The 24654-nt window shown below is 40.0% G+C and overlaps 3 protein-coding genes and 1 long non-coding RNA gene across 16 annotated transcripts in view; 3 read left to right on the top strand and 1 right to left on the bottom strand.

Annotated features, from left to right (window-relative positions):
* The window catches only part of LOC100643727 (protein outspread), a 212867-nt gene extending 203540 nt beyond the window's left edge, over positions 1-9327 (top strand). The window contains exons 13-17 of one of the 4 annotated variants that reach the window (XM_012320646.2): positions 57-2912; positions 3055-3343; positions 4183-4579; positions 6048-6203; positions 6712-9327. In XM_012320646.2, the coding sequence (XP_012176036.2) occupies positions 57-2912; positions 3055-3343; positions 4183-4579; positions 6048-6203; positions 6712-6860 (3847 nt within the window). In that variant the 3' untranslated portion in view covers positions 6861-9327. The remainder of the gene's footprint in view (positions 1-56; positions 2913-3054; positions 3344-4182; positions 4580-6047; positions 6204-6711) is intronic. The other 3 variants (XM_012320647.2, XM_048404369.1, XM_012320649.2) reach the window with 3 other exon arrangements.
* Positions 9328-9466: 139 nt separating this feature from the next.
* LOC100644512 overlaps positions 9467-24654 on the top strand; it is a 350489-nt gene continuing 335301 nt past the window's right edge. For 6 of the 10 annotated variants that reach the window (XM_048404377.1, XM_048404374.1, XM_048404373.1 and 3 more), the window contains exons 1-13: positions 9476-9634; positions 9980-10122; positions 10201-10377; positions 10471-10767; positions 11321-11438; positions 11533-11699; positions 11810-12052; positions 12329-12698; positions 12786-12936; positions 13153-13350; positions 13454-13596; positions 13675-13890; positions 14166-14504. In XM_048404377.1, coding sequence (XP_048260334.1) covers positions 9542-9634; positions 9980-10122; positions 10201-10377; positions 10471-10767; positions 11321-11438; positions 11533-11699; positions 11810-12052; positions 12329-12698; positions 12786-12936; positions 13153-13350; positions 13454-13596; positions 13675-13890; positions 14166-14504 — 2655 coding nt within the window. In that variant the 5' untranslated portion in view covers positions 9476-9541. Of the gene's footprint in view, positions 9635-9979; positions 10123-10200; positions 10378-10470; positions 10768-11320; positions 11439-11532; positions 11700-11809; positions 12053-12328; positions 12699-12785; positions 12937-13152; positions 13351-13453; positions 13597-13674; positions 13891-14165; positions 14505-24654 lie in introns of all 10 variants that reach the window. The other 4 variants (XR_007223424.1, XR_007223423.1, XM_048404380.1 and 1 more) reach the window with 4 other exon arrangements.
* LOC100644391 lies at positions 14625-16475 on the bottom strand. Its single transcript, XM_003394176.4, has 3 exons — positions 16324-16475; positions 15196-15345; positions 14625-15127 (listed from the first exon to the last, which is right to left on the bottom strand). Exons 1-3 carry the CDS (start codon positions 16447-16449, stop codon positions 15047-15049), a joined length of 357 nt encoding a protein of 118 aa, XP_003394224.1. The 5' UTR covers positions 16450-16475; the 3' UTR covers positions 14625-15046.
* Positions 16608-20216, top strand: LOC125384715. The gene is made up of 2 exons (XR_007223426.1): positions 16608-16741; positions 16815-20216. It is a non-coding gene; the product is annotated as an uncharacterized LOC125384715 (long non-coding RNA).

Genomic DNA, 24654 nt, shown 5'->3' with positions numbered 1-24654 from the left:
ATATAGTTACAAGTAGTTTGAAAATCGTATATATCTTTTGCATCTTTTATCCGTAGAATCGTAGAAGAATATGACGAACTGAGAAGCCGCTTTGAGAAAGCTATCCTAGAGATACGCGCGATGCGCAAGGAACTTCGTGAAGCGCACGCGATACAGGACGCACTGGAGCTAGAGATTTTCGCTCACAAGCAGGACGCAGCGAGTGTCAGCGAGACGAACCAAGCCCAGCTGCAGTTAATGGCAGCTAGGATTCAAGATTTGACGAACAAGCTTGCAGCTAGCGAGAAACAAGTGAGAACGTTGAAGCAGAAGTTGACTAAAGCTGAAAGTAGAGATAAAAGAAGATCGCTATCGTTGAAGGGTCGTGAGTCCTTCCAGATCTCGCAAGAGATGGAGGACAAGCTGCTGGATCTGGAGAACAAGATCTGTGCTATAGAACGTGGAAAAGGTACCAGTGCGCCAGTATCAACTGGATGCAGCTCGAAGGAGTCGAGTCCTAACCCAAAGAAGGAGAAGAGAAGGGACGGAAAGAGTCTGGATCGTACTAGATTAAGAAGAAAATCGCTAGATAGTGCAACTAGTTCCGAACCGATGAAAGTGTTGATCAGACTCAGCACTCTAGAGACGAAGGTGGCGAACGTTACAGAAAATATGGCGAGTGACGCTGAGAAAGACTCCAGCGAGTGTAGCGAGATCAGTGCATCCTCCACCAGCGAAGTTTCATTGGAGATCATCGCGAGGTTAAGGAAATTGGAGAGGGTGGTGTCAAAGTCAAAGAGGAGGCTGGAGAAGTGTTTAGGTTCGACACAAGCGGAGGATAAAGCGGAGAAGTGTTTGCGCGAGGTGAACGACATCCTGGACTCGTGTTTAGAATGTAAGAAAAATCAAGCTAGCGCTCAAGCGACCGAGTCAGTAGGCGTAGTGGTATCTAGACTAGAGACTATACTTAAAGATAAATTGAGCGAACTCACGAAGAGACGGCAGACGCTCGAGCAGAACGGCCAACTAAACGACAGAGAGAAGATGAAGCTGGTCGCGGAGAGAGTGGCGTTCGAGTTCATCGTTTTGAGACAGATCAAGTGCGCGATCGGCCGGACATTCGACCGGAGTGCCGTTCTCAGTGAATTGGTCGAAACTAGTCAGCTTGCCTCAAGCTTAATGCGTAAGATTCACGGAACTAAGCCCAAAACGTACCAAAACACCAGTTACATTCAGTATCTTACTAGAGTGTTAGCGAATAAGTTAGTACTAGTAGGTGGCGTGGCCGCGACGGAGACGACGACCAAGGAGGTGTCCGCAGCTCGTAACGAGAGCTTGAGCTTCCTACTGCAAAAACAATGCGAGGTGAACGAGATCGTACGGAAATATAAAGAAACGAAGTTGAGACAGCTCGCAGAAGCATTGGCTGCCGAAACATTGAGCATGTCCGAGCAAGAAGATTTGAATAAACATCAGATGACCAACTCGAATAAAAAATTACTGGAAGATCGAAGAATTCGCGAAGCGTGGGTGTTGGCTCAAGAAACGGTCAGCAAAGAGTTGGTACAAGCTGAAGTGTCTCACGTGATCGTGCGTTGCGGCCAAATGTACGAACAGAACATCACTAGCATCACCGATGCTTGTCTCAACTTTGAGGGTGCGGAGAACGTAACGTTGGAATCTTGGATCGATGCCGCGCAGGCCAGACTCCGTCAAGAGATGGAACTTTCTACTCGCGAGCTATCCGACGTGTACGAGGAATGCCTTCATCAACTGAAGAAGAATAAGTCGACGATAGTTGAATCGAAGTACGAGTCCCGGCAGTTGTTAACAGAATACGCGGACGTGATTGCGCACAAAGCTTTAATAGACGCCAGAATCGGGCTTCTTCAGGAGAATACGAAACAATTGACGGTCTTCCCTGGGGAGACTTTCGTATCTAGTCTAATCCGAAACGACGACGTCCTTTCAAGTCTGCTAGAAGCGGACGACCACGAGTTCCAAAGCAATCCGATTCTCGACGCGGAGTACAGTTACCTTTATCAACAGTTTAGCAAGGACTGCGAGGAAAGGATATCCGGTTCAAAGCGTGCTTCGAAGGATCAGATGAAGAACGTTGGCCAGAGTTTGCACTACCTAGAAGAAGACTTAGTTGAATTGGGCAAACGCGTCCGAGGCAGATCGAGCGAAAATAACGAAAATACCCTGTGGCCTACGAAGTCGCCGACGGTTACCATCACCGACTGGTCGAGCGTGTGCGAAAAATGCTCGGAATTGCGCAAGCAGATTAAGAAGCTGAGCGACTACATGAATAGCGTGACTTGCAAACAGTGTGGCCAATTGCAAGAAACCATCGATAGGATAACAGCCGAGCATAATCAAGAGTTGGAGACATTGAAGCGCAACCAGGAGAGGGATTTGATGGACATCAAAGGTGAACTAGACAATCAGAGACAATCTCTAACATCTCAGTATGAACAGGAAGCGGCCAGTTTACGAGAAAAAGCGAGGAAATTAGAGCATAGACTGAACGCTATGGATTCTGAGCACTCTGCTCACGTGAACGAACTTAGAGCAGCTTATCAACGATCCATGAGCGCGGAATTGGACACAGATGCGGAAACAAGAAAGAGATATAAAGAAGAGATCAAGCAATTGCGAGCGTTGTGTGAAAAAGGTTTGCTGGCAATGGAGAATTCTCATAGACGCATTATTTCTGAGATGGAAGAGAAACATCGACAGGAATTGGAAAATCTGAGGGTAGAGAAAGAGCAGGCATTATCGGAAGAAACTCAGGCCACTCTGGCGGCTCTTGATGCTATGAGAAAGGCACACGAACACGAAGTGCAGAAGGAAATAGCTAAGTTTAAGCAGGAATTTATTAAACAAATGCAGGCACGCGAGGACATTGGCGTGCTTCATAAAGAACACGAGTATGTAATTAATTCCTATTCTATACGCAATCTATGCATTCTTATATCTCTAAATTTTGAATAATCGATGAATTTGTCATGATGATATATATTTTTTAATTTAAATATCTCTGACTATTAAATAACATTTATCAATTTATAGGGAAGAGATGGAGGAGATAAAACAGGAAATTCTTTCGTTATCGGCAAAATATTCCTCTAAGTGTGTGGAGTCTGCGGCCCTGGAAGAAAAAGTAGGATCCCTTACCAAACAACTTGCTCAAGCGCAACAACACATCATGCAACTAGACGCGAGAAACAAACAGCTGAGGGCACATTTGGTAATAGAAACGAACGATGGTACGACCAACGACAATATGCAAATGTTGAGAGGCAGGGACAACGAGATTGTCGAGCCGAGAGAGGAAATTCATCGACTACAACAGTTGAAGGTAAACTTTTGATAGCTCTCGTCGCCATGAACGTGCCCCATTTACAGCGTAGATGTGGTTAACAAAAATGTACGATACTAAATTAATTAACTCCGCCGCAGTTACATGTTATGGCGCCCAACCCTTTCGAATGTTTCGAGCAAGCGCTTCTAGATAACGAAAAAGAACTGACAATTGTAAATAAATAGTAGTCATAAGCTAAAGACGAAGTTAGGTACAGAAAAGCTTTTGTGTTCGCAGGCTTTAACCGTTCGCGAATATTTAATCCTCGATTGATAGGCAAGGAATAAAAAGATATTTTAACCCCATGCTTATTAAGATCTTTTCATTCGTTCAATGAATTTTGTTCCTCGAAACATCGCTTATAATATATTGATTTATTCATATAAAATATATACAAATGTATTACAAATTAATTGAGTGCCTTTTTTAAACAAAATTAAAATCTCATTCATATATTATGCAGTTATAAACTTGATCATCAAAAACATATCTACTTTCTGTATATCTTTTCCAATCTAAAGGCATAATATAAAGGCACTAGATTAATTGAAGTACTTAACATAACGCTAAAATTGCTGCCATCCTACCAGTAACCAAAAGTAAACACATCTTACCCCTAAAATAATGATTTAATATTTTACAATACGTAACGATAGCAGATATTCAAGATCCTTAATAGGAGCAGCGTTGACGGAGGTTTTACTGTACCTATCTGATCGATCGTGAGTAGCCCATAATTGATTGCCCCGGCGCGCATCGATCTCCAACGATCGTGTTAACCCACCCCCATATACCAGCCGCACTGACGCATTATATTTTCGATATTTCACTAACAGCATGGGGAGGCTCCTCGTGATACGTCCGGTGTGTCATCGAAATCTCCGTCGCTAAGCTACTCGCCGCAGCGTGCCCGGAGTAGTCACGAGCCGCTGCTCAGAGCGGCGAGCAGCGAGGAGCAGAGAACGACCGGCGAACGGCCGAGAAGCTCGCTGTCCACGTTGCAAAAGAGCACGCAGGACAAGCAGGCCGCGTTCTCGTACAAGCTTGAACGCGTTAAGTCAGTGTCGTTGCCTTACTCGAGTAACTTGGTTAGGCCGGGCAGTAGTTCTGGCGTGCCGTCGCACGATAGGAAAGAGGTGAGCTTAGGGCAAAAGAGCCAGGAGCGTAACGGCCTGGCATCGCCGCTTTGGGACAGCCTGAGACCAAGGACCGGACTGCCCCATCAGTATCAAGGTACAGAAGAAAGGTGAAATGGGAGGAAAGAAAGAAGCCGATCAGAAAAAGAAAGAAACGCTTCTGGTGGATCGCCGCCGTTTCTCGATCCTCCTCCTTTTCCTCGAACTCGTTCCTGCTTCTCTCTAATATGCATACTAGCTGCATTCGGCTTACGAGATATTCATACGCGTTGGATGGACATCAAGTCGAGTTTGTCTCATTGCTTTTTTCCTTTCGACGATTCGTTCGTTCACGGTTTAGCGGACTATGGCATGACTAAAACTAGCTAAATCGAGTATCGAGATCTTTGTATTTTGTTTAACAATTCCTAAGAAAAAGCTTTTGAAATTTGTTACCAAGAAAGAGATGTGGGAAACGTAAGACTAACCGAGTGCTTTCTCCTATAAATTAACCACTTTCGAACATATTAATTCTATTATAGTTATTAGTGTTTGTCGTCGAATCGAATTAATCGACCAAATTCTCAACGACTAACGCGTACAATCGCGTTGTTATGCAATAATCGTTTTGTTATTTACATGTGTAACGTATCGACGAGATTCGAATGTTCATGCGGATTGTTTCGTCCAGTTTTTCTCGACGACGATTTGTATTTCGATTTGACAAGCGTACGATCGCTGTTCAAGCAGCGATACGAAGCGCAGATATTAATCTTACTCGAAAGTTGTCTAACCAATTGCTAACCAAGAGACCTTTTAACGGTGTAACGCAAAGTAACCCCGCCTTCTCATAAATGTGATTTTGTACTCTTTTAATGTCTAATCTGTGCGCATAATAATTTTCAAGTTGTACTATTAACAGGTTTGGAAGCGCGTGGAATATATCTCTACTACAGAACTTTTATAAACTGGATCTTTTTAATACAACTTTTTACACTTTCTTACTGGAGATCCTATTTTTGCAATCTGCAGTATACACGCGTCTAAATGCCAAGTTTTTTACACAGATTTCTGCGTGCTTCCGAACACCAGCATCAAACTCTGCGAATATATTTGTAAGAGTAACGTCGCTTCACTATTGGGAACATAGTAGGTACTCTAAGGAAATCATTATACCCTTTTAGCCGTCGTATCGTCTGAAAATAATTAAGGGACATCGGTGGCAGTAAGACTGATCGAAAAAAATATAATTTCAATCTTCATGGTTTCTGAGTTTATCCAAAATTCCTTTATATATATTTAAATTATTCGATGAATACGAGAAATCTACGAGCGAAGCTAAGAAAAGTAAAATTTCAACTATATACGTAGTAAAATTAATAAATTTCAGAAATCATTCTATAATTAGAAAAATATCTCAAAATAATCCAGAACGTTCGTTCGAATTATATTTGTTTCGAAAATAATTCGTAATTAAGTTGTATAAAAAAATATAGAACGAAAGAAAAACAAGTGAAATACACGCGTAAATGGATTGTGCAAACCGGGTTAATCGTATTTCGAAAAAATTGTATTTCACACGAAAGGTGGCACAGCAGAGGTGCGAGTCGACAGCGCCGGCAGTGGCTGGCAGGGCAGCAACAAAATCGAAAAACAGCAACACTCGGAGGCATACGGCTTCCATGCCGACGATCCTCGCGCGTCCCGCCTCACCCCGGAACCCCCAGCTCTCTCCGTTGCAGGTCCGTTCTCTTTTTTGCCAATTAAGGAAAATCATTCAACGAATTCATCGTCAACGCACTTCACCAGCTTGTTTTGTTTCGACACGCCTCTTATCCGCACTTCATCTCATATTTTTTTTTTCATTTTTCTTTTCAAAACGTTGCTTTGATTTGGTCTTCTTTACTTTGCCAGCTTAGTAGCTTGGGTCAAGTTTCAGCTTTGCCAGCTTTTCGTCTAGGTACAGGTTCATTTATGTGTATTCAAATGGTAAATAATTGATCCTAAATTTTCTAATTTTATTTATTCTACTTCAAATTGTGTTATTTATTATTTGTACATTGTAGGCTATACATTGCTGATGCACATACACGAACCTGATCCGATCGTATGTATATGCACCGCTCTTTTTATCTAAGTTTGCCTTCGTACTTTGATTTCTATCTCCACGCGCATTTAGTGTTCTGGGTAGCACGGGTGAAAAGGAAATCAGTCAACTGGACAATGAATAAGATAGAATTCTATTTGCAGAGCTGATGAGGTCTCCAGCCGTGAGGTGGTCCAGCAGAAGTTGTCGCAGCCTGCCTCCAACGCCCACGCCGAGTTATCATCATACGCTCCACCCTCCACTACCAGCGGTGGGCATGGTCGCCGAGAGGAAGAAACGTTTCGAGCTCTGAATTGCTAATTAAGAATGTATCACTATTCTATTGGTCTGCTGAAATATTAAGATTACGCGCATCGTCGAACGTATCATCGGCAGTAACTCCATGTAAAAAGAAAACACAAATTAATTCGTACGAATCGTTTTCAAATGGTGCTAAACTATAATAGTTGCTCGTTCAAAATCTTCCTCAAGGAAGACCCATGGATTTCGACTTGCATTGTCACATATTGAACATACGGCATTTTTTAAGCATTTCCTTCTTTTTTTAGTGTTGAAATAACTGTTCATTTTATTTCATTTTTTTCCAATGACAATTTGCAAGCATTTCGTCACTGCCATAGCAAATAGAGCTTCGATGATAAAATGGAGCAATGTTCGTGTCAATTAATACGGTCGCCCGGGATCATGCTCGTCGTAACGTAACGATATTGAGCATGTTTATCAAGTAAACATGATTCAATAGCCGAAACGAGGCTCGGGTCCCGCGCGAGGCTCGCGAGTTCTGCTTTACGGTTGGACGCCTATCGCGAACGATAGGTGGTTTTCGAAGGGACTGTCTTTTTTCTGATTTATATCGATAGAATTTTTACCGGGTACCATTTATCAGGCCACCACTCGATGAGGTTGGTCCTTTGATACGCATTTAAACTTTCGATACGTGAATTTTTTTCCCGTAGGACCGAGTAGTAGTCGTTTCGATCGACTTTCGCGAGCGACGTGCGTTTCTGGGGCATTATTTCAGCTGTCTGCCATTTCTCGTCACTTTATTCATCATTGCATAAAAGGAAGTCATGCGATTATTAATCAGTGTCTGAACCCGTTTTGTTCGAATTTCTCTATGACTTTTTCTTAGCGTTTCGAGTTCAAATTCGAATTACAATAAGTAGCGCTTGAATATATCGAGAAATTGAATCTTCACTGGGATCGTTTTAAAGTAAGTATCTAAAAGAGGCAAAATATTTTCATGGAACATTCTTTAAATGACGAGAAACGGCAAAGAAAGCGACAGATGCAATGAAAGTACAGTAGAATGTCGATTATTCGAACGAATTACCAGTAATTAAATTGGCAAGATATGATTCACTTCAGAGATTCGAATATAGGAATCTTTAGACATATCCGAATCAGCGAGATCGAAAGTCTGGATAATTAACAATCTACCGTACTGTGAGTCATTTATACAAGTGTCGTGGTAGTTAACGCAATGTAACAGATAAATGTATCGATGTGAAAGTGTACTGACAAATAATTCATGAAGACCGTTGCGTTTGCGTTTTAATAAAAAAGAAAAAGAAACGATGAAATGATTTTGTACAATCGTAAGATTTGTTGTTCGCCATCTTGTGACTTTACGAGGGGGCTAATTTTAATCGACGATCGGCTCAAAGTTCGTCTTCTAGGGAGGCTTCAATTATTTCTTTTTTCATTTGTTGACAAGTCGTTCGTGACTATTATTATTATTATTATTATTATTATTATTATTATTATTATTTTGTTTTGTAAAGATGAGTTAGTATGTTAAAGCGAAAAAATAACGATGATATTTTGTCGCGGCAAGAGAAGACAAGGGGCGTAAGATTTATTCCCTATTTCTATCGTTTCTTTGCTCTTCCCCTCTACTTACTTTCTTTTTCTATTTTGCACTGTTTTTCGTTAATTCTTCGTAGTTGAAAATATTTGTACGCTTGCTTCGCGGAAAGACGCGCGTTTTCCTCTCAATGTGTCAAAATTTTCTTGGATAGAATCTTCGTTTTAGAAGAGTGCGCGTTTTCCTTTCCAGTTGAAGGCGAAATTTTCTTGGATAGAATCTTCGTTTTAGAGGAGTGTGAGTTACGCCCTATATGAGTCATCTATTTTCTGACCGTGGATATTGGCATTTATTTCTTTTTGGATCGTTTTCTATCCAATTTTACACGATCGTTTTAAGAGGAAACGCGCAGAACCATGACTCGTCGCTGGTCTGGTCGCGTGCGAATTTGATGGTTTGTTTATGCTCTTGTTATGTATAGATTCTGCACATAATTGAATATAATACGGCGTTGTCACATTGCACTGTGTATTACCACATATTTTCATTGTGTAAATGTTTTTGTCGGTTCGCGATATCATTTTTTGATGTTAATACTGTATAGTTTATGACGTTTTCAATTTAAGAAGCAAGAAAGTATAAATAGCCTAGAATTAACCCCTTCCATATGAAAATGGATTGTTTATATTATATGTTATTATTATTGTATTCTATATTATATATTGACGCGTTCTAGCGAAGATGTCGTACTACATCTTGATTGTGTCGACAGAAGCGAATCACAACAAAAAAAAGAAGAGGATTATCGATAACAATACGATTCATTATCTCTTATGTAGAGTAATTACTCAGGATTGTTTAACATTTATAATATATTACGATTATACTTATTGTATTTGTATCATAATTTATAATAACGTTTGAAATAAAATATAGTAACCATTGACGTGAATATCCGTTTAACGAATCTGTTTCTTTTATGTATATATTAGAAACTGCTTCAAATATTCGGAATCAAATAAAAGAGATATTTAAATTGTTTGTATTAGCGCGCAGATTCTATGCGCATGCGCAGGTACTCGAAAAGACTTTCAGTTTGAAAGAAACGCGTAGTTAGTCGGTGCGTCGCGTGTTCGTACGTATGAAAGTTCAGTTATTTGTGAAAAATGGAACCTCTATTCCAGTTAAACATTGAGAATATCGATATTTTGCTCGTGAACACGAAAGAGAGGTTAATGCTGCACGATGAATATTCTCAGGTATGTATCGTGAGAAGAAGATTCAAAGTTCGTGTATGATCTCCGCTTGTCATACGAGTATGCTTTGAACTTTCATTATTTGAAAATTATACATTACTGAGCTCTTCGGATATCTTAGAAATGTTTATTTTTCAATTAGAATATATCTTAGTGTAGGAATTTTAAATATATTTGGTTAAGCATAATGAAGTGGAAAAAGAATGCGGTTAGAATTTTATTAGAATAAAAGATTTTGCTATCTTTATTTCTAAAAGACGTAATCAGAATCTACAATATGTTATAATTATTACCAAGTACCATTAGTATAAACATAAATTGAAATAGAAAAAATGAAAAACTTCGTAGATTACATGTATCGAACGAATATCCAACTTATTCAAAAGTGGTGGCGCTGCGAACACAGAAGCGGCACTTTCAAAGTTGATCAAGTTCGACATACTCTCAACTATATTCGAACTTCTACAAACTTCCAGTGATCGTCTACTTCAGTATGTATCACACAATACGTTATATGCAAATAGAATTAATAATTCTTGTTAAAACCTTCCCATAATTCTTGTTGATAGATGTATTCTCAATTTTCTGGACTTGGTAATCGTATATCGAAAGTTTTACGAAAGTCACGTAGCCACAGACGCCATGGACTCCATCTTGAAAGTTACAGTTTGCGTTGCAAAGTCTCGTTGCAAAGAAACCGAACTATTAGAGAAACTTATTTCAATCATTTACGATATACTTCACAGGTAAACGTTTCGTCCAAAATTTCTAATTAAATTAATCAAATTTGAAATAATTTTATGAAACAAAATATTATGTGCGAACGTAATGATTTTTAGAGCGGTAGAATTTCACGTGAATTTCGACGTTGTTTGTGTACCACGGCAAGTACTGATGCTCTTGAAATCTTTGATTTTGGAAGATTCTTGGAATCAAAAGATAAAGTTCTTATCCGTTACGCTATTGAATCTTGTTGTTGAAAACGTTAACGCTGAAGACGAATGGGATGATGGGGTATATGAACTGTGTCACAAAGCTCTCAATTTAATGAAAGAGATCGTCGAGTATAGCGACGACGACGTCTCGATTTCGTTTGCTGCGGATGCATTGTGCGCTGTTTGCGCCTCTGTCACACGGTGAGGCTATATATTTTCTATATAGTTAAAGCTTCATAAGTTGAGAGAGTATATGAGCTTGCTAATATTAATTCCACTTCTTTTGCTGGACGAAAGATTCTAGCCACAAGGAATAAAGCAAAATCGAAAGTTTCAATTTAATCATGATTATACCATGTTTCATCCTAGTATAGTAAAAATTTGGGAATTTCTGTACGTTATTCACAATTCTCGAATATTCATTAGATGTTCAGTTTGTAGAAGTTCATGGAATAACAATTCGCTGTACAAATACTTAAATTACTTGGATATCACTGTTGCCGAAATTAATGTTTTAAGACATAAAATCCTATAATCGAACATTTGAAATTAATTATGACCTGGTCGATATCAATTACGATTTGTAAATTCTTGTATCATTCAAAAGACTCGAACTTTTATTACACATGGAATTCCCCAAACGTGAAACGTCGATTCGTTATCTAAATATGTACTCATGAAGTGATTTAAACGAAACGAAAGAGTCACTATGCAGGATCATAAAATGGAAATACAAAAAACTCGTTTCCCTCAGATTATGCGTCGCGGAAGACGACAGTCAAGAATCGTTCAATAAAGTTTCGAAACTTAGAGCAACGACGCTGAAGACGATTCGCATCGTGATGATGAACACGTTGGTACCTTACGTTAAGGTAAGTTCGATCATTTCGATACACGCCGTCGACGGAGATGCGACGTATATTTAATTATGCGAGCAACAAGGGTCCTTTCATTCCCGTCCTGCAGACCGCGGAGTCAAACGAAACGGACAGGGTCAAATTCCATAGGAACCTCGTGACTTGTCTGAACAACCTTTACAAGCTGAGTAGTAGCTGCGGCCGCGACAACTTGTCAAACCACTTGACCGCCAACGGATATCTCAAGTACTTCTTGCTGTTAACTGCCAGACTTCCGTAAGTTTCGCGAATGGTCTAGGATTTATTCGTTGATACGATGTCATATCTGCCATACCTTCCAACATTCACTTCGTTCAACGTCAGATTTTCCGTCACTGATATTTTAGAGAAATTTTACGACGTAGCATTTGCCTGCTGTTATCGCGGATCGTAGCAAATTTAGCTGATAAATCCATGCCAATCTACCGACCTATAAATCGAGAAACAAGCTTCGAATATCTAATACACCGAGGACTGGTGGATCTACCAAAAGATACCGAACAATGGGAGAATATCATAGCTCATGATCGGGGAAACAGAGCAATTGCATTAATGACGTTGGTTTACTATCACTTTCACGGAACCAGGGAGTACGAAATCAAAGTTAACCCTTAACAGCTGTCGTCAAAAGAAATTACAAGTGAAATTTCACGTCATACTGTTATTCGATATTAAATGAAGAGAGAAGAAACCTATTGTTTACAGTAGTCGCAGATAACACTGCGACGATATTACAACGGGGCGGGAATGTTAAAACAAAATTCATATGGGGTAAAATTTCACCTACGATAGCGTTTAAGGATCAATTAATGTTGATATTTCTTCTTTTGTATACCGTGGCAATATTTTGAATAGAAATATTGTAGGACCTATATGATATGCTTGAAATTGCTGATCGCGAGGACTGTCAATCTCCCTAAATCCGAGCAGACACCGGCGCAAATTTTAAAAGTTTTATGGTTTCTGTTTGCTGTCGCGTCCGTATCGCATCCATCACCGTGCTCGGAACAGGATTACGACAGAGCCGTGAAACGATTGGCAGCTGCGTTGCAATATTCCAACCTGAACGACTGTTACACTCATCACATAGATTTGCTAAATTATTGCTTGAATTGCCCTGAATTCCCAAAGGATCTTCGAAACAGAGCGATGGACTTGTGGTTGGTCGAGTCTGATGGAGACATCAAACCGTTGCTGGCCATAGATTGCGGGAAAGTTGTGCAACACTATCTAATGGTAATCAATCATACGTTCGCTTCAATGGTCTATTGAAATCGTAAGAATGGTGCATTATAATGTGATGCAATATCATTTGGGAAATAGCTTGTCATACAAACTGGATATTCGGATAAGATAATCAACTTAGCGATGAAAGGAATTAGAGAGATGATACGCCTGGATAATGCCAAGGAAATTGCAGAGATTGCTTGGCACATGTTGCCTAATCTTCTTTCTACTTATCAACCATCCAAAGGTATTTTTCTTATATGCAACGTGCGATAGCTCACGAAGAGCTATTCGAACATTGATAGAATTTTTTATGAACGTATCGTATTGCATAATTGCATTAACATCGTAACGACACTCGACCATCGTGATTATATTGCGAAAGATTGAAAGTATAGATCACGCTATTACCAGTCATATAAAAAAAAATCTGAAAAATACTAAAATAAAGAATCCCTAATAGACGAGCAAGTGAAAGCCGTGTTAGAATTAAGCAACGTATCCATCCCGGGCTCGTTATCATGGATCATCAGGATTCGATGCGCAGAGAGTCTCATACCGATTATTCTACGCCGGGAAGCGGACTTGAAGCTGAGGACACTAGCAATATTGCAGTCGTACGCGTTGCTGGTCACGTCCGCGACGATTAAGCCATTCACGAGTACATATTTCAACGAGTGTCTCGCTCGATAAGTACCAAGAGAAACTGAAGTATAAGAAAACAATGCCAGGCTTCTTCTACCTTCTTCTTCATTTCCCAACAGTTCTCGAGAAGTATTGCACGACGCCGACCTTTTTGGAGGAGTTGCTCGTTCAAGGTTTCTCTTTAGAAACGCCAGAATTGTCCGCTGTCTGCTTGAAGCTTCTCGCGTTTATCGTACACTGTCAGGAGAAATCGTCGATACAGGTGCGAGAATACTACGTCCGTAAATAATAGATTCGCGTTGTCGACCGTCAGCCATATGTCGAACGACGTGTTTTCCAGCGTGATAAGCCGGTGACGATTGACGTGCAGAGCTTAGCCGATTTGCTGTTAAATACGAGGAGGGCCGTGCACTCGTCGATCAATGGAATGCAACTCGCGCTGGAACTTTTAACTCAAAATATTGACGGATCGCCTGTCAGGCTGGACGAGATCCCCGCCGATCGGGCCGAGGGTGTGATCAATCTTTACGAGACCCTTCATATCGTTCACGAAAGAGTTAGTGCTGATATTTTTATCGACCGTTGACGCCTCGTTGATTTTTAAGCAATTGTATATTTAACTGGAATTCATTTCGATATTGAAACGTAGAATGCTCTGGTTTAAAGGAAATCTATAATTTAAAATTTTCTAGAGATCTTTGATTCAATCGCTTTTGAAGCGTACAATTTAACAAATTTCCGCTGAAAAAATGAACTTGTTATAACAGTTAGAATTTCTTATATTACTTATACGTTACTTTTAACGCTTTTCATTATTTTTTCTTTTCGCAGAGTGACCCAACGCAAAGAGACATTGTATACCAGTGCCTCCAAGGCGTCCTGAAATTTTGCCATAAGCACACGAAATTGATGTACCATATTTGCACTTTGATGAGCAACTATGATATCGTATCTAACATCCTGCAGACACGTCGCGTAACCTACCATTTTCTGGATTTCGTTTCAACCTGGCTCCGCTATCGCAGAAGATATTGCACCGACGAAGGACCATGGAACGCGAGATCTCTTTGCAAGACACCGTTTGAGGAGACTTTGGATCGGATCAAGAGCTACGTTAACACTGTAAACGATTCAAGAAACGACGCGGCGTTCTATAATCTTCTCTACGCGGTGAGTGTTTTAACAACCAAGATATTTTCTTCGTTGATCTATAAAAGCAACGTGTTGTTTCTAGCTGTCGCAATATAAGGATTAGATAGGGCGATCTTATGACACGAACAACGAGGAGGCTTTGCTTTAACAGTTTATTTGATCCGTGCAACATTGCTCGATAACATTGTAACGTGTTAATATGTGCGTACAAAAAGTAGAAAAAGATCAATCGAGGACGAATTTAATTCGTCCGCGGGTTTTAACGCGTGCGCTTCAGCGTGATCCTGAAATATAGTATTATTCTGTCTGTTATTGTTGTATGTTCACTAAATAGCTTGATTGCTCTCATCGCTCTAAATGCCCCGGCCGGATATAATATATTTTCAAAATTGTTATTTTTTTTTTGTGATTTCTTTCTGTTTTATTTTTTTCAACTGGTCGGACGCGGTTCGTGCGGTGCGTCTGTCGCTCAGAATTTGTATTCGCCGCCATTAGCAGGTCGCTCAGGCCGGCCTCAGCCCTCTTCTTTCAGCATCTTTTATTCGCTTGCGAGCTTTTTGTTATTTTCTCGGTCGTCCGTTGCGCTGCATGAAGCAACCCTTGAAAGAGTTTAATCTCACGTCGATCTCGCCTTCCTCTAGCTGCAATCAGACATTCGGACATTGCTTTGCACAGTGAAAAATTGAAAGAGTCCAATCGATGGAAATACCTGATCGAACAAGTAGATTTCTTTGTAACAGGACGGTGACACGCATTCGCGAATGCATTTAGTTTTAGCGATACCGCTCCTTTCTGGTTGTAGCATCTTGCAAGCGCCACTCTCCTCGCAAGTCTGCTCGAATTGCCTGAAGAGAAGTTCCTGCGACCAGTGTTGTATTAGAAAGACATTGGAATTGAATTAAAATGTGCTTCAATAGAGAATTCGATTGATACAGAGTCTCGTGGCATGCGGTGGGAAATACAGACGACTCTCGCGCACAATAACGGGATAAAATTGAGCGTAACAATTGCTTCATGCGTGTTGAAAGATTAACCTCAATTAGTGCTCGTATGAGTTCTATTACTGGTGCCGCCGGCGCGTTTCATTTTCTTTGAAGATAGTTCCCTTTCACTGAACATTATTCGCCGATACCAAACTCCTACCATTTATATTTACGTTATAAAATAATCAACAACAAAAGAATCACGTTTGTGTTAAGTATAATCCCTCATGGAGAACATACGCGATTTACATCAATTTCTCAAGACACCACTGGATACGAGTTCGTACCACCGAACGACAACACCAAAGTACGCCCCGGAGCATCTCGACTGTCTTTGGGTTAATGCCAAATCGATTTTATCCCCATAACAAAATCGCGAGATCACCCGTACTTTCGTTATGTCCCCTATGGGAATGTTGGATCGACGCGAAGTAATCCTCCTCGAGTATCGCGCATCACTGACGCGATATCACAGAGATCTCTTAAAAATTCCAACTCGTAAAATCCTATACAACTGTCCCATTTATATCGAATCGAACGATTCAACATCCGCAACATCGATCGAGAAGAAAGAAAAAATAAAAAGGACGAACTCAACTTTTTTTCGAACTTCTTCGAATACCGAAGACATGCTTAACAGCACGAGGTACTTTCTGATATTTTTATTTTTTTTTTTTTTTAGTTCGATCACCACAGATTCTTTCTGGTATTTCGACGTGGAATCTAGTGCCAGGTAAGGCCGGTACGGTAAAAAGCGCCACCCCCAAAACAAGACCTCGCTCGACCATAACCTGTACTAGCGTTGGAGACGCGTACCTCGAGCGGATTCTCGACGAACGTTTAGGACGACTTACATTCTTGGTAGTCTCCTTGTACGGATATTCTGGGAAGGTGAAGGTCTTCGCAAGGGTGCTCGGCCCTTCCTTCAGCTGTCCGACGACGAGGATCAGGCCGATCGCGAACGCCACCCCCGGCGCCATGTTGAGCAGCCGGCTACGATCAATATGAAGCGGTGGCGCTCGCTTACGCTGCTTTTCAACGCTCGGCTCTCGTTTTCCCTCCACGCCCGTAAAAACTACGCCACGGGACGGACAAGGGAGGATTCGTGCGATCAACCTGTCGATCCCCTTTGGCCGTTCGGCCCTGTGAAATTGACTTTTTAAGAACCCAGCCACAGAGGGGATGGCCCAGGCCTTTGGCGTCGGCCTTTCATCCGGTGCCAACGTCCAACTCTTCTTTCGATTTCATTTGCGGGCTAGGGATGACCGACAGGTTCGTTGAATCTGATGGTAACTTTTTTTTAAACTTTTATTAGTTAGCTCTTTTCATTTGCTTTTTGTTGTAGATCGAGAGCGAGAGGGTTTATAAGTTGTCGATCAGGCATTATCAAAAGACTCGAATATAGAAATTGGTTTCGAAATATGATAGCACGAAACATGATAGGTGGTAGAATACGCGAGAGTGGTATGATAGAAGGGTTCTTTTTATATGAACAGGTGTAGATCCGTGGTGGCTTTTAGATTAAGTGTATCAGCTGGATAGTTGCATTTATTGAAGATAATTAAATGCTTTTTTAAATTAGACTTTCTTCTATCGTAATTACTATCTCTTACGTTATCGATACTTGCTCCTTCCACGCTCAAGGTTCGCGTTCCATATATGCATAGTGTCCTTCAACAAGTTATCAACCTTATCAGCATTTTCGATTAAGTGCGTTGTATGTTTTCTTCATAAAGACATTAGAGCGAACGTTCTTTTATTCGTGTCATTGAGTCGTACATGATCTACAATCAAGTGGGAGTTAAAGAATCTAATTTTAAAATTCACTTCCTTCTACACGTATCAAGACCATTAACAATTTATCCTATGAAATATGAGATAAAAATACAATTGAAATTAAATACACCAAAGTTAATCAATCTTATCAAAACTCCTACGATCATCTGCGATCGAACGATGCCAGTTGAAACGTAATATTTCGTAGAAGCAAAAAATTATACTCCACAGCCGAAGAACAGAATTAATTACAATCTCATCATCGAAAAGAGATTCGAACAGATCCTCTCATAGATAAAGCGAAAAATTCCGCTCGACTCTCTCGAAATAACGAGTACTGTCGTGCACGGTCCTCCGAAAGAAGCTGCATTCGAATCAAGAGGCACGATGAAGCGAAGATCACGAAAGTGTCTACACGGAGGAAATGCACGCGCGAATTCGTCGATAAATCCGTAGGCCGGCGTCGCGGCTCGGCTATTTTGCATAAAACGTAACGGAGTGTGTATGCAGCGAGGCGCGATGGCATTTATCGTCGCGACGCATGCGAGCGAACCAGACGACGGTTTTTGTTCGGCTAGGCGTTGCGCACCACCAGCTCCACGTGTACCGGCCAAACTCCCCGTCGACCATTAAATCGAGATTTCGCCGGTGATTAGCGGCAGTTTGGCTCGCCTCGCTGCGCCCGCCAGTCGATAGATTTTCCCAATAATTTTCCGTCAGTTCGAGGAATTTCGCCCGTGCCCGAGGAATCGCTCCTTGCCGCTTATATTACGCCCTCGTCTTCTCAATTTTGGCCACGATGGAATTTCAAATGCCTTCGTTATTCTACTGTTCTCTTTTCTCCTTTGAGAGATTATGATATTTTATTTCTTTTTTTTCCAGTCGATTTGAAGGAATATCATTCTTTTTTTGATGGTAATTAGTATTATTTATGAAGATTTTAATTCGAAGTGGGAGATATTTGTTAAATACGAGGCCAAACTTCGGGTAAACTCACATCTTTTATTTACAATTATACATGTACAATTATATACAATCTGAATTATTATTAAGATACTCGTTTCGATACGTCTACTCCGTAGGAAATTCCGCAAACAACTGACTGTTTCTTCTGGTTAAGTTATTTAGTAATGATCAATCATCTTCTTAATTATTTACTTTACATTTACGTATAACGTTACTTTACACGTGTTAATTTTGATATTTCGCATGGTCAAACAGCTTGGACATTCGAGGGCTTGTACTTTGGCATTTTCTCTTTTGTATTACCCGCGAATTAAACTTCCTATGAGTTTTAAAATTTCTCTATAATGAGATCTACGGAAATATAGGTCAATGAACTCGGGTATTAAAGGCAGAGGGTGAGGTAATAGGTTACTCTTGAAAGTCTCCAGCCATCTCACATTGCCGTCGACTTAAATGGCATTTCTCGATTAATTTATACCCCTTGCAAACAACCTGTTACACAATCTGTTAAATTAGAATTAATTACTCGAGGACTGCCATTAATCACCGTAGCACGAGTTCTCCCTCAGGAGGGACGAAAAATGGTCCCTCCGCGGAATGAAATTAAACATCGAAACCGGATCCCGGTTTCAATACTCAAAATCCAGAAATGCACGTGAAACCGCGCCCCATTAAACGTTCATTGCCGATCTAACAAAACTCGCCGAATAGAATTAAATTTTCCTTCTACGTTGACCGATAGTAATTTACAAATCCACCGTAAAAACTGGACGATTAATGAAACGAGCCGCGTAAGGGGAAGGAGGTGAATTTCAAGCGTGCAACTCTCCATTTCGAATTAAAATTTTCATCCGCGTTCGTACGCGCAGCCAGACGTTCCAGCTAATTAAACAGCAGTGATCCGAGGATCAGGCGAATCGCACGCGTTCCGTTCGTGAAAAGCGCAAACGTTTTCCATGTCCAGAGAGAAATAGAGCGAGAGAAGGATCGTTTGGATTGCGGAAACGCCGGTTGAAAAAAACCGAAATCTCGGCGGCTTTTTAATTACATGTTCGTTCCTCCCTCGTTCAAACGCGCAACGGCAAACCGATGATGCATGATGTACGATGTATGTACGCAACGTTTCCGATTAAATCGTGGTTCTGCTCGCGAAATTCCGTTGATTTATCGACGGCTGAGTCGCGGACGAGCATCACGATCCTATACTTCAATGGGAATTTCTCTGTGGTCTCGAATCGTATCGTAGAATCTGTTTCTTTATAGTACGTGCAATTTCTTCTTCGTGACTCGAGTGGGGAGTTTAAATGATTTGTAAGGTGATGTTAATATATCACAGCCTGATAACGTGGTTCTGTGTGGTGTAATTCATAAAAGATACGAGTTATTGTGGTTGTGCTGTGGCACGTTGGAAATATCGAATGCTGTGATTTCTTAGAGCTTGAATTTTGTGCACAGTAGTATTACGCTACCTGGCCATGGATCTGGTCAGTTATCAAAAGTGGTATATTTCTTTTTTTCTTGTTCCATTGAATGTAAATGAGATTCGGATATTCGACGTATTTGTTTGTTTTACATGTAACATCAGAGGATCTTTATATTTAATATTTATATCTGTATATTGTATCGTATTTATAATATAATATAATTTTTCAGATCCCAAAGATAGTTTGGTCGATTCGTAGATATTAACAGGTAAAGAACGATATCCCAAATGCATATTTCTATTCAGGATTTTCATCTTCCTTTAACTCGTGGAACCACCTCGTGAATTTTCCGACAACCGTTGCCAAACATCCTACAGAATGTCTTCGATAGAGTAATATATTTCTTCGTATCTCGTGATAGAAGATTTCTTACATACATAGCACGTGATATATTCCGATTGTTGAAAAATATAACACGTAGAACAAAATATGTTTCGACTGTCTGGCAAAAATTTGGAACCTTTGATGTAGCACTATATTTTCTCACGGATTAAAACGGATATATTTAGTTTCGCTTCAAAGCATCGTGTTTTTCGTAACCTATCCCTTAAAATTGAATCCCGAATACGTTTCCAACGTTTTTCCTACTCCACAGCGATATACGCGAATAAACAGCGAAACCAGCCGCGTTTGTTATTGCGTTTACAGTGTCGACAAAGAGTTAACCGCTCAAAGCCGAAGGTTTAACGATAACGGTGAATTTACTGCTAACGAATTGCGTAATTTTGCTCTTGATGTTTAAAATTGGCAATGTCGAAACACACACATACACACACATACACATACACACACACACACACACACACGCTGGCAGTACGCATTCCGCTTGGTGTGACAACTATGCCTGACGTTTCCTCGTTCGTCCGTGAAATAATTTCCGCATCGATTCGACCAAATCATTGTAATTACCGATGCGTTGTGGATTAGAGAAAAAAAATATTCACCACCAACTTCCCCACCAACACTTTTACCAAAAGAATTAACACATTAAGAGTCAACGTTGTGTTATCGCGATGTTTCATCCGCAAATTTTTTTTTTTTTTTTTTTTTTTTTTTTTTTTTTTTTTTTTTTTTTTTTTTTTTTTTTTTTTAGTTAATTTACATTATTGTATTTTATTCTATCGTCACTGGAATAATGAAAGAAAGTTTCGAAAATTTGATCACTTAATTTGCAAATCATCACATGTTTTATTACACCCGACCTATCGCCATTACGGATTTATAAAATTCTTTCATTCCTGCAAATTTTCATTTTCTATTGTTTAATCTATCGAGAGTCAAAGTTGCGTTAATATATCGAATTTTTACATTTTTCAATAACGTCAGATTTACAAAATTTTCGCGTATTATTTCATTCTTTACCCTTCGATGGGTCGACCACTCGAAATTCATCCTCCAAAAAGAAAGATAAAAAAAAAAAAATGATCAAACTACATACATTACAATTCGAAATTAAACAATTCATCAAAATACCAAACCGCACATATCGCGAACGAAATTTAAAAATTCGTCGAAATACCGAACTACATATGAAATTTAAAAACGATGATTCGATTCTAGCAATTAATTCGGCGATCGTTTAATCGGAAATCGATCGATTCGTGCGTTCCATCGATGTATTATTTAACGTTAATCCACTTCTCGCCGTAGATGGAAAACAGAGGTGGATGTTGATTCAATTAGAGGACAATTAAGCGGCGAATGCCGAGCTACTTGATCTAATTGTAACTATTAAGGGAATTGTTCGAGCTCTGGGGAGAGAATTCCCGGTTATTTCAACGATTCGTTAGATTTTTGGCTGCCTTTGTTTCTACGCAACGGCTCTCTCAGTCGTATTCCACTATCCCCTTTCCCTCACACGTTCGAGGACGAAAACACCGTGGATTATACAGGACACACAAACAAAATGATATTTATAATGTGCGATTTTAGACGTGAAAACAGTGAAGAAAGGTGAGATACATTTTCGTATATATTGGGTTGGAAACTAAGTGATTGCGGATTTTATCAATATCACCTAACGACAAAATCCGCAATCACTTAGTTGCCAACCCAATATAAATATCGTTTGCGATTTAGTTATCAAATTAGAAATAATTTGGGTTGTTCAAAAGGTTGGTAGAATTTTTATTACGAGTTTTTGTCAAATAACGAAACGTTGGAATAAATTCTGAAACAGAAGAGGTGAAAAAGAAGTTAAATGGGTCGCCATCGCAATTGCAAATTGCAAATTACATCACTGGGATCGTATATGTTCATGCGTCACGCAGCTAGCAGTCGATTTAACGTTAAAGTTATTACTGTTTGATCGTGGACGTAGATAGTGATAGCATCGATATGAATTATTCACTACTTTTCGTTCGCGTTACTATTTCCTGATTGCTCGGCAAAAGGTCGATGCTTTTTCGCGAATATTAAAATATTTATCGTAATCCAGTGGCATGGGAATACAGGTTTTTATCGTGTTTGCGCATCGGGAGTCATTGTTCTGCATTTTTAGAGACCGTAATATAAATTCAAGGTCCCTAAACAGCGTCTTGTATGCCTTTCGATGTTCGCCGAGAGCGATCATCCTCCTTTTTACGATTGGCGAACACGATAGTCTCCTCTTCGCGTGGTCGATTCCACTTTTTCCTGCTATTTTGCAGTAAATTGCGGTTATTACGCTACTACAAAACTGTGCCAGTCAAATTATTGAATTGAGCGGAACTTTTTGTGTTTTAAAATATATACGAATACGACGTCACTGAAAAAATCGCTAAGGAAATAATTGTTAAACGTTGTCAAAACCTTTTATTCGTTATTGATGCTTCCAATGCTTTACGTTTTGGCCTATAAACCGCGTTTTATGTCCCGAAATTAAAGACCGTTTTCTTTCAATTTCCCGTTGTGTTAATTACGTATCAATTATTCGTCAAATCTTCGTCCTAGCTTCGATATTTAAAACACCCTAATTTCCACCGAAGAGTATCGATGCACCGTTCCATTTCCCCTCAGCCTCTTAAACCTTCAGTTTTCCTGAGCCAGTAAAAATACGCTAATTTCCACCAAAGAGTATCGATGCACCGTTCCATTTCCCCTCAGCCTCTTAAACCTTCAGTTTTCCTGAGCCAGTAAAAATACTCTCATCGGCTCGCGTTTCCTTTGGCCCATATTGAAAAAAGTGATCTCGGCCGGCGATACCGGCGATATAAATCACGACAACATGACGTGGCTTGATAAATAGTAAAATAATAGCAAGAGAGCGTAGGGTCTGGCGGTCGAAAAAGGAAATTCACGTGTCGGACTCGAGGAAACGCGACGTTGCAGCCTCGTTGATTTACCATTGCTCCTGTGCGGAGGGAGTAACAACGATCTTCGTCCCGCCACGACGCTGCAGACTCGCGGCTGCAAAACCTCCCCTCGCTGCCTCGTTATTGACAGAGCAAATAAGGATCGACAATAATAGGAATCGTTGACACGCCGTCAAACAAATCCTCGGGGAGGTTTGCCATAGCTTGGATTCAGCTGCGCTACTGGATTCTGTGATTTTCCTGGAATATGACGGACACTGTGGAAACATTGGGATTCGCTGTGTATCTCGGTTGGCAGGCTGTCGTGGATGGAAAAATATTTGCCTCAAGACCGAACGTTTCCTGGATTTGCCGCTTTTTCTGCATATTTTGCAGCGTATGTGGTGTAAACGAAACGTAGTATTGGGACAGTAAAAGGAAAGTAAAAAGGTTGGAGGATATCGATACTGTATGCACGATCTGTGAAAGCGAGGTGAAGAGAAAAAGTATGCAGACCTGTTTGCGTATATCGTGCAGCATATTTTCTAGCAAGATAGCGAATAAAATAGTGCTCGCTGGCATAAACATACGCGAACAGTTTTATTTTAAGAACGATCTACGAGGCTAAAGTTGACATAAAAAGTGAAGACTCGTTTGTGGAAATTTCGTGGTAAGATAGAAATGAAACGATTGTTGCTGATGTAGAGATCCCTGGATAGTTCTGTTTCATATATGATTTATAGGACCAAGATTCAGATAAAAATTGAGGATTCTTGGTTCGTGGATATTTTAGTGTGTATGAGACAGATACAAATAAAATAGGATAACAATATAAAAATTATATAAGGATAATAATAAAGATTCTTGAACAGTTCTCTGCTTTCTGAACGATTTATGTTTCATGTAGACGAAATTACGTTCCTAACTCTATTTAGAAATTGAATATTTCAAACATGGAAATCAGTCAAAATAGAGTTTAAATGGTTGGATAACATAATTTTATGAATATTTATAATCAAAAATACCCCAAGCAAATTTAAATCTATTATTCAGCAAATTTAGTTTCTGCACGTTAGGGAATTAATAGGAGATTACTGGAAAACAAATAACGCGACCAGAATAAAACGACTGAGAAATATATCAGGTTTAAGAAGCAAATACGAGAGAATTACGCGGGACATGTTAAAAATGAAAGATAGAGAAATAGTAGACATCTCGATGTGGAAAAACTGACTAGCGATGTCTCATCGTGACGTCTCCCTTAAACACCGGAAGTTGGGCGACGCACAGCTTACAATACGATAGTTTACAATGGTAACCTTCTACGGTGACAGACCATCTAACACGTTGAATGGAACTTGGAAATGTTCTCGGAATGGTACGCATTGACTTGGGCGAGATATTTTACTCTCTATAGACGCGAAACCTGTGAAACGAAAGGTCGACGCCACGGGAGTTGCAACTTGTAACGTAGTTGCTCACGCTATTAATTTGTCGCAAACACTCAACACTCAAAATGAAACTTCTATTTCGATTTCCATTAATGTATTTTATCTTCGTCACCATATTTTATTGCTAACAGACTAATCGATGAAAAGTTGACGCGCTCGATCTGCCGCCATACTCGCAACCGAAATCGACAAGTTTAATGGAATGTTTTATCATCGCATCGCTCTGCATATTGTCG

This window comes from Bombus terrestris, chromosome 3, assembly GCF_910591885.1.
Source record: "Bombus terrestris chromosome 3, iyBomTerr1.2, whole genome shotgun sequence".
Taxonomy (NCBI): Eukaryota; Metazoa; Arthropoda; class Insecta; order Hymenoptera; family Apidae; genus Bombus; species Bombus terrestris.
Note: the sequence above shows the minus strand (reverse complement) of the source record. Positions and strands in the feature narration are given on the sequence as shown.